Source organism: Odontomachus brunneus, unplaced genomic scaffold (assembly GCF_010583005.1).
Source record: "Odontomachus brunneus isolate Ranch 3 - 2012 unplaced genomic scaffold, Obru_v1 Obru_scaffold_072, whole genome shotgun sequence".
Lineage (NCBI taxonomy): Eukaryota > Metazoa > Arthropoda > Insecta > Hymenoptera > Formicidae > Odontomachus > Odontomachus brunneus.
Window position 1 is genome coordinate 1676802 of NW_022639522.1, and position 17215 is coordinate 1694016.

Genomic DNA, 17215 nt, shown 5'->3' on the forward strand with positions numbered 1-17215 from the left:
GGGGGGGGGGGGGGAGGGATTGTCTCATACTCGACGGGAACTGACGCTCGATCCAAATTGCGCAACCTCTCTATTTTGGTCTTCTTATGGCCAGATTTTGGCTTTGTTCCCGAATTGAGAATGTCCTTTAGCCGACGGTGAAACGAACGTTTCGCGCACATACATGATGACACACACTTACAACGCTAGTGGCGCGAAGGCGAACGATTTCATTCGATTAATCGTGCACGGATTAAGCAATTAAAACGATCGTGTCGCGTTTTCGTGTGTTCGTGAGATATTCGTACGTTATTTTTTTTTTATTCGTTTGCAGTACTCAATATTCGCAACAAAGAAGTTCCTACTTATTTCAATGGCTACCGATTCACTATAAATTAAATGCGCAGTGAATCATACGACCGTTTCGCTATCCGCGAATTCGGACGATTCTGCGCGAATATCGCCGGAGCAGCAGCGCTGCCAAGACTCGGTAATACCATCACTCGACTCTACGTCCGAATCATGGCACCATTAATTCGCTAACACCATTTTGGAAGCGCGGCCGGGACATTAATAAAGAAAATTCCGTGCCTATTTGCCCGAGCGAGTTAACTTCGAGGCGTCGTTTCGTCTTTCTTTTATTTCTCTTTTGCGCTCTCGCACGTAATATCAGCCGTTGAATTTATTTTTTTTTACACGTTGCCTGCTTTGGAATATTCATTTATTTTTTGCAGCTATCCGGCGATACTACACAATTCGTCATGTTAATGGGGAACGCGTATATTAACAATCATGTTCCGTTTCAATCAATAACTACTTTATTTACACGAGTTCCATTTGGATTCGTGCTCACCTTTGTAAGATACTTATTTTAAATATATTTGCTGTTTTATATGTGTAATACATCTTGAACGTGAATGTTTCGATACGCACTCATCAAAACGAGCCAGATTACTTCGTGATTTGGAGTTGCGGATATATTATGCTAGAATTTTATATATGTATATATATATATATTTTTAACTATTTTAAGAAATATATATAATATATAATTATGCATATATAATTATACATTTATAAAAGATAAAATATACTGTCAAGATAAGCTTCTCGCCGCATATCACAAAAATTTCGGCGCGATTTTTTCGACGAATTAGATTGACGTTTCTCGTCACGATGCGACGCGACGCGAATTATGAGCGACGTGCCTATTATTCGCCTATCGCATCTCTCCATTAACGTCATATCTACTTGGATGCCGCGTATCGACCAACTCGCTTTACGGGATTCCTTGTTGTCGCCACGAAGATAGTTCGATGCAATAGTGTTTGCGCTACGAGATTAATTGGCGTCGTCTCTCGGACTTGGGACTCGATACACTCGCTCAACTGGTACGCTAAGCATTCTCGCGCATTTATCGACAACGAACGCGCGACCGTCGTAACTGATCGTCCCGAGAAACCGAGATGTAACGTCACTCGCTTCGACTTGCAACGACAATAGCGATGAAAACGTTCGCGTCATCGAGAAGTCTGGTTGCACGCGTTAAACGCTATCAAAATAATTACATTTCAAATCGAATTCGAATTCCTCGATTACATTCGATAACTAAGAAATATAACTATACATAATTTTATTATGTATAGTTCATACATCCTTATTGTTAAGAGAATATCTTTATTGTAGAATATTTCATTTTTTATAATTAATTATGTCTTTTTCTTATCCATTTATTCGTTTAGATTATTTATCTAGAGATTATTAGAGATTATTTAGATTATATTTAAACTTTTATTTATTTATTACAATGATATATTTGTTTTTATAATTAGCTATCTCTCTTTTTTTAATATAAATTCGAATAATGTTTTTATAGAAACGTTTAAATAATACAATTACGCGGATACTGTGTGAATTACTTTTGTTCTGTCAAACGCGGAACAATACGTGACTTTAAGGTTGCTGATATCTTTATTTATGACGTTAGAAGCGAGAAAGTGCATGCCCCAAAAATTCCTGCAAAATTGCGAGTAAATAAAAAGATATGACATTTTTAATCAATTAAGTACACTTTTGAAATATTCAAAACATTCTCCTTTTGCTCTAATAATTAATAAATAACTGTAAAATTAACATAAAATAATGAGGATAATGAAGATTAGAACGTTAGAAGCGAGAAAGTGTATACCCCAAAAATTCCTGCAAAATTGCGAGTAAATAAAAAGATATGACATTTTTAATCAATTAAGTACACTTTTGAAATATTCAAAACATTCTCCTTTTGCTCTAATAATTAATAAATAACTGTAAAATTAACATAAAATAATAAGGATAATGAAGATAATGGAATAATGAAATATAAGTTAGGATGGAAAGTTGTGCATATCTCACGTTAATTTTACGGTTATTTATTGATTGTCAGAACAAAAGGAAAATGTTCACAGTATTTTTAGAGGTGTGCCTACTTGATTGCCATGTTTTGGATGCATCTTCTTATTTCGACGTACTTTGCAAGAGTTTTGGGCACGCATTTTTTTGCTTCTGGCGTTATCGATCAAGAGTTCCGCGACGATGGACCAGGAGCCTTAATTTCACGTATTCTGGCGGAGAAATTTTAGACTATTAGATTGTTACTTCCACTTCGGGGATACAGCTGATACGGCCAACCCGCGTTAACTCGCGCGTGTGCGAGATAGTGCGGATATAAATCGCGAAAGTATACCGCGTCGGCGAGAAGACGACACAGCAGGATAAGGTCTTACGTGAACGAAATATCGGTTTTTCAGCCCGCCGACGTTCAAAACAGCGACGCCGACGTCGCGCACGCAATTGAAGCTGCAGCTGATGCGGGAGCAGCTGCATGAGCAGGAGAGACGAGAGGCGGAATTCCGGCAGAGCTTGCAGCAGCAGAGGCCAGCTGCCGCACCGCCCAGACCAGTGCCACCTACGCCATTGCCCACCATTGGCGTGGATGTGCCGCCGCAAGTATTGCAAGTATGTGCTCCGTTATTATCATCTATCGCTTCGATTCGCATGGTCGGTGCTAAATTACTCGCGCGCAGATTGAGAGACCGGTTGTATTGCGAGCTCGTGAGTGTACTAATTAAATAATTCAATGCTGGAAGTCGCCTCTCAAAATTACATCAGATTTGCAAAACTGCACTACAAACAAGAAACAAATCGTAGCAACTCGAATCGCGAACTCAATTTCAGGGTTGCGCGTGGCGAATTCGCCTTAATTATTTATTAATAATTAATTAATTAATTTTTTGTAATATTTATAGAAAACTTCGGTGTTCTATTAACTACTTGTTTGTGTGAGACAAGAGTAACATCAGAGTCGACTGCAATTGCGGCGCAACTAAATATTTACGTAACCTTGATAGTTGGTTCTTTTTACCTGATTCTTTTCTTCCGGTGATCGTATTGCATCGTCATTTATTATACAGTATAATTAATATGTTACACTCCGAGAATGCACCGTTATCTGTTCTTGCGTGAGAATAGTCATTGCACAACGCCGTTATATTGTATCTTATGGTTACAAAAAAGTAGAGACGCTTCGACCCTTGTTAACCGTCTCAGTTTTCTTCCTTCACTTTCTATCGTGTAACGTTGAAGCAAGGTCTCGTATTAAATTCAAAGAAGGAGACTTTTTGTTAGACTTCACTCACGGGAGTACCCAAAGCCAACGGGGAACGGTCTTCTCGAATAAAGCATTGTTCTCCGAACGACGAAGGGTCAAGCATCCGGTTACCATCGTTTGCGTTTCCGTCGCTTAAGACTCCGCGTATATAGATATTTCGGGGATCTCGAAGTACGTGAACGGGTATGAGGTGGAGGAGGGAGGGCGAGAGAGAAACGACGGCTAAGATAACGATTATCTTATAGTTTCGAGGTCCCAGCAGTTTGCCGTATCGCGGTAAGGCGAACTGTGTTCTGTAGCGTCTCTCCCATTAATAGATCTATTCGGTACACCGTGTCTATACCGCTAAACCTCCCGGAATAATGTTCAGTAGGGTGGGAGGGTTGGAGGAAGCGCAACGAGAGGCGGTAGATGCGAGAGTCGCGTCGATGGTTTATCTAGCAATTAGCTTCACGCAACATGGTTGTCGCGCATTCGTGAAAGCTTGGGCGCGTCAGCGACGTACTACCCCCGAATTCGCGACAATTTCGTGTGGATTTGCCTTCACGCAAGATTCACGATCTTTAGGGATAATTAAGGGCTAAAGTGGCAGCATATAAAAAAATGGTGAAGGATTGTCTGCAATGCGGTCGCAGTTACGTTTTAGAATCGTAGCATTAGTCTGTGAATCGATCGTGCATCTGTTTCTTTCGCGCAGATTCGTGAAAAATGAAAAGTGTCATTGACGAATTCAATAGAACTTTTCATTTTTTACGAGTTTACGCGAAGGAAATAGGCACATGATCGATTCACAGACTAGTGCTACGGCTTTAAGCCGTAACTGCGACCGCATTGTAGACGATCCTTCAGACTCGAGCAGTAAGCGAATTGGCTAATCATATTCAAGTACGTAACGGCTATCTTGTTAAAATTATAGTCCTTAACGAAAGTCAACTCAGTCCTTAGACCTTTGTTTGACATTAAAATATCTTCTGTAATCCCACTTATTTCATTTTGTTGTAACTAGATTATTTCGACAATGTAACGCGCTTAATAAATTAGAAATCATCGGTATCACGTAATTTCCCATAAATTAAAGAGCAACAAGTAGCAACGTTCGTAAAGAGATGGTTCCAACTGCGATTCGCCGATTTTGCGCGCTGCCCGACGGCTCTTCACGTTACGTTATACGCGCCGTTTTCTCCAGGTGCGGACGTTGTTGGAAAATCCGACGCGCTACCACGTGGTGCAGAAGCAGAAGAATCAGGTGCGCCAGTACCTGCACGAGTCGTTTCGCGGGGGTGGCGACGGCGGCAATGCGGTCGTCGGCAGCGCCGGCAGCGAGGGCGGCAGGACTCCAGCCGACGCCGGGCCGCCGCCCGTCCCAATGGTGGTGCAAAGTGCACCGCCCGGCCCGCAGCTGCATCACCCGAAGCCGCAGCATCCTCATCTCGCCTCGTACCCGCACGCCCCCGCGCTGCTGTCGCACGGTAACCCCGTGGTCTCGGCCAGCCCGGACCCCGCCACCGGCGCCATGTCTCCGGGTCTGTCCAGCGTCGCCACCAGCAACTCTGAGGTGAGTGTATGTGATGAATGTAGATTGCACAACACACAGTATATTCCCCACAACACGGAAATCCCTGAGAAAAACTCTGGGACACGTCGACGAAAATGTCGAATTGTCCCTCCTAATCCCGAGGATTTGTTTGCGCGGAGAAAATATTATAGTTTTGTTTCATATAAGTTCTTTTCAATTTTACTATGTTTTTGGCGGTCAGGAAAACAAGCTGTCAGTACGGTTTGTCTTGCTAAGGAACATGGTAAATTTCGCTAGAAATATAGCGAGTATTTTAATAGCACATTCCAGCTCCTAAAGTGTGTAAGCAGCGATGAATTATTGCACAGTACTATATGTTACTATAAAATTCTCTTCGTGTATATATTTGCAACTCGGGCTATGTTTTGTTCCATATTTTATAATATGAAAATTCAGAAAGAGACAGAGATGGAGAGAGAGAGATTATTAAACATACAATTTATATGAAAAGCTAGGAGGAGACGGGAAAGGAGAGAGATAACGCGGATTTTTCGTGATTTGATAAATGAGGGTGAGGTCGCGGCGGAAATTTGATTTTATCATTTTATGTTAATCTACGTCGGGGAGTGATCGCGTAAGTGGTCCGGAATAAGGAGACTCACGATGTAGAAACCGCGCGCTTTTACCTCCGAATAATGCGACGGAATCACGATGAAGGGAGATCCCGGTTCGTCGGTTGGACACGCAGTTTCGATCGTCAGGCCGTCGCATTTGTACGCGTCGCGCCGCCCTCCTCGCGTGGAAAGCTATTTTTCCGAGTCATCCATTCGATCCAATCTAAGTACGACGTTTTCGATTAACGCTAAATGGTCTTATGTAATCTATCGGTTATCCCGCACCGAGGCGCGTAACTTCACTCTCGCGCTCGTTTAATAATTAATCGCGGGCCGCGCTCTCCCGACGTCGCGCACGCGCACTCGACTCCTTGCGTAATCTCTCGCGAAACACAGCGCGGTGCGAATAATTTCGCGATGGGCACGCAAGATAGACTTGACAGCAGCCTGCTCGCGATCTGTGGATCCTTCCGCCGCCGTCGACGTCATCGTGTCGAGGCGCATCAGTTTTCTTTTCTTGCAGTTCTCCTAAAGGAATGTGCAAACGCGAAAGATCGCGCGTGCACTTAGCACGATATACCAGGGGCACGTTCGTGACTCTGCAAATGTCGAAATGAGATGCGCGGCACGCACGCGGTGCTAATTGCCGACGCCTGGGTCTGCAAATCGATCTGATTTGCGTCGCGAAGCAGATCCGTAAACGACCCGAGGAGGAAACTTGGAAAGTAGGTCCCTGAAAGAGACTCCGGCTTCGTGTTCCCCATCATGAATTCAGACACCGAATCCACCGTGGCGCTGCGGTGTACATAAGTTATTATTTTTACAAGAGAGCCAGAGCTATTCTTGGCGGATTCGTGGACGCGCGCAGCGCGGACGTATCTGTAGTATTTGCGAGCCTCTTAACGTCCATCAACGTTACAACGTTGACATATCTGACATTATCGGCGTTACTTATTTCTGATTATCGCCCGTACTTTCGTACTTTTAGCGCGGAACTGCGCGCCAATTAAGACACCGTTCGCTCCGTAATGATAATTGGGTATTCGGCAAGTACAAACAGAGCTTACTTTATTTCTCGTAAGTCACGCGTTTGTGCCGTCGTCGAAAAGTGGCCAGAAAGCGGCCGTCGCGGACGGGATATTAATGTTAATATATTTAAAGACACAAAATCACCATTCTCTCAAAGCGTCAAGAAACGCGCGCGCGCTTCGCCTTATACGCGAAGGAATTCGCCGCTAAATCCGGCTCTCTGATTTTAAGTCTCTCTGCCGGACATACGTACGTGCAGCATTAATATCCCGCGCAAGACTCGACAGGCTCTAATGTCAAATGCACGCTGCGTGAAAAGTAACGTTGCGTACGTCCTTTTTAAGGTATTCTGGATTTGAAAGTCACAAAAAAGATATTATTCCTCTTGCAAGGAAACGAAAAATCTAATAATGCCAAATTTTGCATATTACTTTAATCTATTTTAGAAATATATTTTTATTGTCCAAGTAACAAAGAACGCTCTTCTTTTATATATTATATCCTGATCACTAGGAGTCCGCAAAAAAACACATATGGACGGTATAAGTGATTATGGTTCTTTTAGATATCTGAAACGCAAAAAGTTTTCTCACTTAGGAGAAGTGCAGCTATCGTTTGAACTAGGAGAAATATTATACGTTTATTACATTTTTTTTTAACAAAACACTAATAATACTTTAGGCAAAAAGAAAAATTTTCTAATAAAAGGCTGCTATCTAGAATGGTGATATTGGTCTAATTGCTAGTTCAAACGATAGCCACACTTCTTTTCTGAATAAGATTTTTGATTTTTACGTTTCAGATATCTAAAAAAGTCATAATCACTTATATTGCCCGTTTACATTTTCTTTTTGCGAGCTCTTCTAATAACCAGGTATAACATGCAGAAGAAGAAAGTTTTTGTTATTTACACAATATAAAAACATATTTTAAAATAAAATTTAAAGAACATGTAAAGAAAGTTATTTGATTTTACCGTTTTCCTACAAAAAGTTAGGAAAAGTACCTTTTCTTGCAATCTTTCCAACCAGAACGCTCTCTTTAATTTACGAGACACGCGAAATTTTGCTGCGATTAATCCGCGCGCAGTTTCCAATTTCGTAAAGACTTCCACATTTCATAAAATAACGATGATTGGTTGTTACATACGACTCACCCGGTACATATGGCGTACGAGAAACAAGCCGGCGGCTCGTTAACTCGTCAGCTTTACGTCACGCTGGGGCTTTTAATAAGGCGAAATTGTTTTTGGTGACGACGTACGCACACACGATACCGAGCGACCGCCTTTAAATTGATCCTTTGATCCGTCGTGACTCGCCGTGGAAGAAGCCGCTTGTACCGGGTGTCCCGCTTCCCGAACATTTTCAGCGTGACGTTTGAACGTTTCGTGGGTTCGCTCGATCCGCGAGTTTCCCTGTTTCGCCGATGATTCTTTTCTGCGAGCGCCGATTGAACTATTTCGTGCATGAACTTCTAGGAAATTAAACAAGTTCAGACTATTTGTTCGGGATGCGAGGATAGGAGGGAAAAAAACTTGTTCTCAGCGCGGATACGTGGAACGAGCAAACGAGTTGTAGCGAATATTTGCGTATTCACGAGTGCTCGCAGCGGAAAGCATACGCACACGGCTAAGTGAAAAATATTTTCCTCTTTTTCTGTATGTCGATTGCGCGCAACTTGTTACGAATACCCGTCTACTTTTATGCAGCATGATTAGTTAATGATATGGTTCAGTCAATCTGGAGTATGATACGGTACACTGACATATGATTTGAAATAATTAGCGATTATTCTGGTTATGCCGCGATATATTTTCTCGCGTGCACAAATTGTTTCATAAATCATTATTTGTTTATTTGCTCACTTGAGTCTAGTTACACGCGTTTCCAGTAGAATCACGATTACAAAAATATGATGACACGTATAACATATGATTAAACTAAAAAACTCTGATGTAACTTTTATTTTATTTTGTCCTTTTTTTAACCGAGCGGTTTCTAAATTGAATAGACAACATTTTAGTCGAAGGATTAGCCACTACACTGAGAGAAAAGTTATCTAAGAAATAATATATATTTATCCGGTGGATACATATATTTACTTATATATTAATATACAATATTTTTCAAATAAGAAGATGTATACTTTCTTAATTTCAAGAAAACCTTGACTTTTCACGAAAACAATTGTTTATCTTATTTCAATAAAAGAAAATTTAGATTGAAGTAAATATGTTATTAATATTTACCAAATATAAATATTATTTTTAAAATATTTCTTCTCTCAGTGTACGTAGATCAGAATTAACGCTCTAATTAAGAGACGCTTAATAAAATCGCGTAATAAAATCTGACAACAACCATACGATTTTCGTCACTTTCTCGTCGACTTTGCTTCTCGAGTCGTTCCTTAAAGATTCGGATACACACACACACGTATACATGGATAGACGCGCGAACCACAGATGGTTCTATTCAACGGCAAAAGTCTCGAGAAAAATAGCAGCGGGCTAATATTTGAGCCTCTTCAAACCGTCTCGCGATCTCGTACGCCAGTTGGCCCGCGCCGGCGGCTCTCCATTTTGAATAATGGATCAGACGCGTTTCGCAGGACAAAGTAGATATCCGCGGTATTCGCCGACGGGGGACAAAGTGCTTTTAGCCGGATACCCGCCCGCAGCGCAATTTGCGCGATGCATTCGTCGGCATATATCTCCGATTATGGATGTTCGGCACCATCAATACCGCGAGGTATCCAATATCTCTAGAGGCCCTACAAGAACGAAATACTGGTGAAATCAGCCTGGGAGCTGCGGGGGTGCGATTATTTTCAACGGATCGAAAGTGCGGAGTGCCTCGGCACCATTGAGCTTGATTCTAATGACGGCTCTCGCGGGGAATCTGGCGTGGCTTCTTCTTCACGAGCGTGAAGGAGAGAGGCCATTTTTCACCGCGATTTATATTACTATATTCGAGACACACTAAGACTATTAATAGTCGTTACTTGAAGCTTGTCTCGTGCGAGTTGCTCGGATCTGAATTTCAGAGTAACGTCTGAACTCTTTCGTTGAGTCACATGTCACGCGTGACATTGTATTTTTGCAATCGTGATTCCACTGAAAAAATGATACCTCTAAAGATCTAACTCTAAACTCAAGTCTGACATGTCTTACATGAGATATGTAAAGTAAACACATGAGATATGTGAAGTAACTACACCCAAAACAATATGATTTCGTATTTAGTGGAGTCCTCTTATTGATCTTAAGAGAGGATTTTTTGAAAAATAAAAGGAAAATATTCCAACACCCACAAAAAGATCTTAGTTAAAAGGTGCTTCTGTGATCTTACATTCTAAGCGCGATAACTTTTACCGAAAAAATATTCCTCTTCTAATTTTCCAATAAAGTGGACTGTTAATTGAAAATCTACTAGATATTAACCCGACTCTTTTGAATCAAAAGGAGTATGTTTATTTGGAATGAAATGTCCTCTTACACACGACACGAAAGACACAACAAGCAGGACTTATATTTGGAGATAAAAGATGAAATTCTTCTTACTTTAAGAATATTGTGTACTTGGAATACTTTTCTTTTGGAAGGATCCTTTTGAGATCAAATAAGAGGATTCCGCTGAGAATGAGATCATATGGTTTTGAGTTTACTATTAAGAGACTGATTGAAATTTTGTGAAAATATGATTTCGATTTCAAGTGTTTCTTGCTCGTACAAGTATTCTATGTCGAAAGTATAGGTCACTACGTTTTCCTCTGTGCTAAAAAGATCGTTATCATAAATACGTCGTACAAATCGTAACCTTTTTCCCGTGGAAAGATATATACGTCGCAAATTATGCCGCGACAAAGTATAGAGAACTCCGAGGGCAAGTGCGCGGTTTCTTTCAGGCCGTCGGTTGCGCCATGAGTGATACAGTACTGAACGACGCTTTCTTCTGTTTTGACATTCGGCCCGCGAAACATGAGGAAATCACGGTCCGTTGAGAAGTCGTAAAAACGACCATAAAGCAGACGACGCATTTAGCATCTCTCTCGGTCGCGTGTTTTCGCGCGCGTACAATTTTAACGACGACGTTCCCCTCTTTTCTCGGGAAGTAGCTTGTAGCTACGTTGATCGACGTCTCGCGGATGAACTCTCGTACTCCCTCGAAAAGTTGGGCTGCGTGTCAGGAACGATGATTTCGAGCTTGCTTGCGTGCGTGCGTGCGTGCGTGCGTGCGTGCATGCGTGCTTGCGAGTCGATATTAGCCGCGACTGTCGATGCGCAATTAATCTTCGTTAGACGCTTGATGTACCCAGTGACGCGCGGTTGTCCGTTATAATTACCGTCGAGATTGATGCGTTCGTAAACAAGTAGTTTTGCAAGCGCCGGTGAGAATTTCTTGCGACGATAAGTATTGCCTATGCGCTTCGTTCCTTCACGCTACGCGCGATTACCTGCGCTCGCTCGACGGTCTTGCTTTCTTTTTCTCTCGTCACCCTCCCGTTCAAGCTAGAATTACTGGTGCGAGATTTCCTTCTGTTTATATCTCAGGATTGCCAAGCGTCGGTGCACTCCATCGGCTTAATTTTCATTGGTCTGACACTCGCGATGTATGCGCACCCTAAGCTCTTAATACGTCGCGGTTTGAATGGCTTAGGATCTTAATGTGACCCTGATATATTTGCACCTGTTGCAATGCAGAAATCTCATTTGAACGCGTATTTAACGGTTTTGTTTGATACATGTATATTCAATGCGTGATTCAATGCGCGAACATTGCTGTGTTGCTCCATTTTTCTGTTTTATAAATGATTGCGCGGATCTTTATTCGGGAAATTAAGATTTGGGATCACCAGGTTCAGACAGAATAACAAAGTGTTTTGCCTGTACAATCGTTACTTGGATCGTATATCTTGGAAGATGACTCGTAAATTTCCATACTAAAATAAATAGCACGTTTCTGCGGCTTGTCGCTCAGATTAGATAGAATAGTCAGAATATACAGGCTCTCTGATAAAAATCAATAAATCTCTGAATTTCCTGAAGTGAAATCTCGCTCAAAACGAGTGGAAATTCATTCGGAACGATAGCAAAGTATATCATTTGGCATCGCGAGAGTGAGTGTTTATTTTAAACTTGGAGTTGATTCTTAATTTATACGAGTGAACATCTCAATCGATTAGAGCGATTTTATTCCCGGAATACATCAGATCCACTCTGCCGTTTTGAATAAAAATAATCACTCGACGATTCGAAGTGGGCAATTCATTCACATACACATACACAGATAATATGTAGACTCTTCGAATATACGAGACACGACTGTCACTCTACTTTCCAAGCGGAATTTTACTCAAAGAAATCTAGAGAGTCCCAGGAAGATTGATGTCGAATTTTAAAGTCAAATTGACTCATGAGTCACAGCGGTCGATACCGACTCCGAACGGAGAGCGAGACGTTAGTCGGCTTCCCAATAACGATCAAACCACGGTCGATTTCGGCCGTTTGTCGCACAGATCGGCGCGGGTTTATTATCAATTTACAGATAAAATACATACGTAATGCGCCGGTGAGCCAGGGCGATCGATCGGCATAAATCTTTCATCGCGATCGAAATACTCTCGTTACCATAGCGCCGATCGACGCTGCGCGACGAAGCCGACGCGGAACGAAGAATCGTAAATTAGCGGCCGCGGACGTTTAGGCTGTGTTACGTAATGGATGTTTCCCCGCGCGTTCCCCTCGCCGCCGACATTCCACCTAAATATTCCCTACTTCTCTCCCTCTCTCTCTCTCTCCTCTCTCTCTTCTCTCTCTCTCTCTTTCTCTCTCCTCTCTCCCCGTTCTGTCTTCCGCAGTATTTCAGCCGATTGCGTCGCTTCAATAGTCTAGTTCAACGGCGCAGATAGACTGCGCTTACCAAATATGAGACCCGCTTCTGTAACCAAACAGCGTCTCGTATTTGTAACGCGAGTTCGGAATACGTAATGCTCGGTGAAAGAACATACACCTAGAGATCTGTACGCGAGTCGTTGGGTCCCGCAATGATCGTCCTCGGTTGCTTCGTCATCGAGCAAAGCCCAGACCCCGAGGGAGGTGTTCGCGATCGCTCCGATTTCCGTCCTGTGCGGAGCTGTAGACTGGCAGACCGCGTGACGTAACGTAGACAGAGATGTTTCGCGAACATGTGCGCCAGTTTGGAGAGGGTCTTAGATACATCGCGGGGGAGAGGATGTATATTAGACTCGCTATCGATGAAACAGTATTCAATAAATTTGCGCACTCGCGCGGCAAGAATGGCGATGTCGCGCGACAACGAATGGCAAGAGTCCGAATTTTTCTTCGGGATGTTTCGCGTGTTGACACGGTGTAGATAGTGAAACCTTGGTAGCTCTTTAGAAAGGAGTCCCGTTTATATTACATGCGGGACACGGCGAACAGTTGCTATCTGCTGTGTGATCTTCCACTCGACGCAGATAATCGGTATTTGCATTCCGCTCCTGCTCCTCTCTTATCGAGCTGCGATTTCCCGATTACGCGTCGCAGGCACTCGACTTTAATCCCGCGCGTCTCCGGTGCGTTACTCCACTTTATATTATCTTATTAACGTGCTTCATTTTACAAGGTATGTCTCGATGAGCCGCGCCGATGCGAGAAACCCGTGGAAATTTGTTCGCAACGTCGCGGCTCACCCACAATCAGATTTCACAGGGCAGTGAGCCCTTGTAATAAGTAACGTTTACAAATAAATCATGTTCTCCTCGATTCGTATCTCGAACGTCGATAAGATTAAATTTAGAGCGCGCGTAGCGTAACGGCGTATGAAATTTACCTTGGCGACCTCCAACGGGAAATTAACGACCGAATGATTTTGCGCGATACCTTGAGCGTAATTACATAAACGCACGAAGTGAGCATTATGATCGCGCGCGTGCGCGCGCACGTTGCGTAAGAGAGCAATCGTAAAAATATTATCAATAGCTGTTAACGTGCCATTATCGTGTTATCTCTCAAATTATAGCCAGCTCAGTTCAGCGCTCGGTGGAAACGCTGCGAGCGGAGAATTAAATATCATCGGCGAAAGAGGACGGTTCAAACAATCAGTATGCGCGGCTGTAGTTATTGTGTTAAATGAAAATCCACTCGACTCCCGTTGCACGCACATATGCGCGCGCTATCATCTTGTTTTCAATAACAAGTAGAAAATGTACAGGAACGAATGTCGTAAACAGCTATCATTCGAAGCGATCCTTGTAATCATCGTCGGACGTAAGATAGCATGTATCTAAAGACGCAGGCCGATATTTTGACGTAACAGCGTTTTCGCCGAACGTTCCAAGTTCGGTGAATTTCTGTTGTTGTTTGCTCGGTGCACCGCCCAAACGAAAAATTCCACCTCCCCCATATTTACATAAAGAGATACGTCAGATAAATCAGTGACTCTGCACGATCCTTTTTGCGGAAAAAGTTAAATACTCGTTTTTTCAACAGCACACCAAATTCAGTAAATTCAGTCAATTGTGCCTTTAGACGCATACGTCTAAGGAGAGACATTCGACCGCAATTCCTCATCACAGCACACCCGCTGTGGTAGCTGCTCGCAAAGAAACAGTATGGTTGGCACATATAAATCCGGTGGCGTCAGCCGGATTCAATATTCAATTTGCTTGGCACGACCAGATTTACGTGCGGACCAGCCATATTGTTTTTATTCCGTGTACGATATGGAGTTCCCCATGCATGAGTATATATATATATGTGTGTGTGTGTGTGTGTGTGTGTGTGTGTGTGTGTGTGTGTGTGTGTGTGTGTGTGTGTGTGTGTGTGTGTGTGTGTGTGTGTGTGTGTGTGTGTGTGTGTGTGTGTGTGTGTGTGTGTGTGTGTGTGTGTGTGTGTGTGTGTGTGTGTGTGTGTGTGTGTGTGTGTGTGTGTGTGTGTGTGTGTGTGTGTGTGTGTGTGTGCTGTGAAGAGGAAGGAGAGGAGCGACGAAACAGCATAGTGGAACAACGATCCATGATCGACATTTCCGCAAGTTCTTTCTGAAACGAGCGACTCGAGCGACCAGGCACCGACAACAACCTGTTGCGACGGCCGTCGGCGGTCGAGTGAGCGGTCGGGCGCGTGGCGCGCAGCCGAGCGCGGCCGAGCAGCGGCGAGCGCAGCCGAAAGAACCACCCGCGCTCGTTCGGCTTCACGCGCGAACGAGCGCCGACGGAGCGCTGGCGGGCACGTTCTTTCAGAACGAGTCCGCCGTCGCGCCGCCGCGTCGCGAGGTGTTGTTTGTTGGCTCCTGGTGGGCGCACCGTCGCCGGCCTATTGTTCCGCTCGTCCGAGGTGTGTTTTGCGCGATTGTTGACCAGCGACCACTTAACTCGCCATTCATACTCAGTGACTCACGGAACGGTACGAGCTGCCAACGCGAGAGCCGAGGCTGAAAGAGAGATAGAGAGAGAGAAAGAGAGAGAGAGAGAGAAAGATAGAGAAAAAGACAGACGCGTGCGTTCGCGTTTTCGCGGGCGAGTCTCGCGTATCGATCGATCGATAGTTCCTGCAAGTCGCGCAGGACGCGTACTTCGTGTCGGACACACGCGACGCGCGCACGCCGCTCGTGTGCGCGCCATGTTAGTCAACGATCGGAGGTTTTTATAGCTCTCGAATTCGCAGTGATCGTTCAAGTGTCGCACCGTCGAGAGGTGGCTCTTCGTTCAATCGCGGCTCGCTTAATTCGAGTCCGTGTCGACTGGTCGTTTCGCTTACGCGCGCTTTTCGAACGAGCGCGGCACCTCCCTGCGGCTCCCGAGCGCCGTAAAGCTGTATCAAGGACGTCCGTTCGGCCCCGTCATTTCGGTCTTTTACGATTGTGCGCGGATACGAGGCAATAAACCGGCGGTTTTCCCATCGTGAAGTTAATTAATGGGCCGGTTACGACGCTAAGTAAAATTGTCATTGTCGGGAGAGACAGAGAGACAGAGAGACCAATCGATCGCGAGACGTCTCACGAACTCGATAACGCACAACGAGGGATTTCACTTCACCGCGGAGTAGTGCGGGCTCGAGAAGAGTGCCGCGAGTGAAAGCACGAGCTGTCGCCGTCCTCGCGAAAGAATTTCGCGGTGCATTTATTTGCTCGAATGCGATCGGAGCGGTTGCACAAGGATTACACGGATGGTGGAAACTCGATTCAACGAATACGCGGTGTAGAGCAAAGCGTGACAGCCTTGGAGCGCTCGTCGGATCCAACCGGTAGATCCAAAGTTCTTGCCGTTTCCTAGAACGCAAGGATTTCCTCGAGACTTTTCCTCGTGCGACCTCGCCGCACGCGGGCTGTCCTTGCGAACTCATCGGAGTATAACCGGCGCCGCGCGAGTGTCGCGCGGATTCCGAATATATACCAGGTTGCGGGCTTTCCTTAAAAGGGTCCTTGAGGCGGTCGATAAAATCAGTCCGCTCTGAAGTATCTGCGATTCCAATAGTGCCGAGAGATTCTCTCAGAGGTAACCTCGAGCTCCAGCGATCGTTCTCGAAGGCAATGGCGAATTCATCAACGCAGCCGTGAGATAATTCGAGAAGAGTCTTTAACAATCACGAGGAATCGTCAAGAATCATCGAAGTACTCTTCGGGGATCCGTAGTAGTCGCAGTAATTCTTCTTAAACTCGTCGAGTCCGCGCGAGGTCTGCCTATCTTCCTTTACTTTCAAAAGTTTCGTCAACTGCCCCATGATACCCGCGAGTGAAATTGTCGTCAAAGAACCATAGCCAAGAATAGCCTGAAGTCTTGAAATCGTTCTCGACTATTCCAGAAAGAGACTATCGACGAAGCAGCTGCGAAGTGCTAGTAATAACTGGCCGATTTTCCGCTGAAATCTTTTCTCTTCCTCCGGTATCTCGTGTCACGGACACCAGGATAAAACAGTCTTTGACTCGTGCTCGTTTATATCGTCGCTCTCGACGAAACGTCAGTCGATGTGGAGAGGCGCGTTATCTGGTAGCCGCGACCTTGAGCCGAAGCAGGTGAAACGAGGAGGGAATCGCGAGGTCGGGATCGATACACCGAGCACGCACGAGCCAGCCAGCCAGCCAGCCAACGAGCTAGCTAGACAGCGAGCCAGCCAGCCAGCCAGCCAGCCAGCCAGCCAGCCAGCCAGCCAGCCAGCCAACCAACCAGCCAGCCAGCCAGCCAGCTAGCTAGCGAGTGAGCGAACGAACGAGCGAGTGAGTGATCGATCGATCGAGGAAAATGCGCTGCTCCTCGTTGTTAGCGCAACCGTATCGTCCATCCTGACAACGGAAATGTCATCGATCGACCCAATTACGATTGTCTCTCGGACGCGCGTTGTGATTCCCCGGGAGCGAGGAGAAAAGGAGACGCGCGCGGCGTGACGCGTCTCCGACACGGATGACGACGCTCGTGGAGAAACGCGTGGCG

At 44.7% G+C, this 17215-nt stretch overlaps 1 protein-coding gene across 2 annotated transcripts in view; it reads left to right on the top strand.

Annotated features, from left to right (window-relative positions):
• LOC116847017 (transcription factor EC) overlaps positions 1-17215 on the top strand; it is a 104521-nt gene that overhangs the window by 39167 nt on the left and 48139 nt on the right. For both annotated transcript variants that reach the window (XM_032821563.1, XM_032821564.1), the window contains exons 2-3: positions 2766-2973; positions 4812-5180. In XM_032821563.1, the coding sequence (XP_032677454.1) occupies positions 2766-2973; positions 4812-5180 (577 nt within the window). The remainder of the gene's footprint in view (positions 1-2765; positions 2974-4811; positions 5181-17215) is intronic.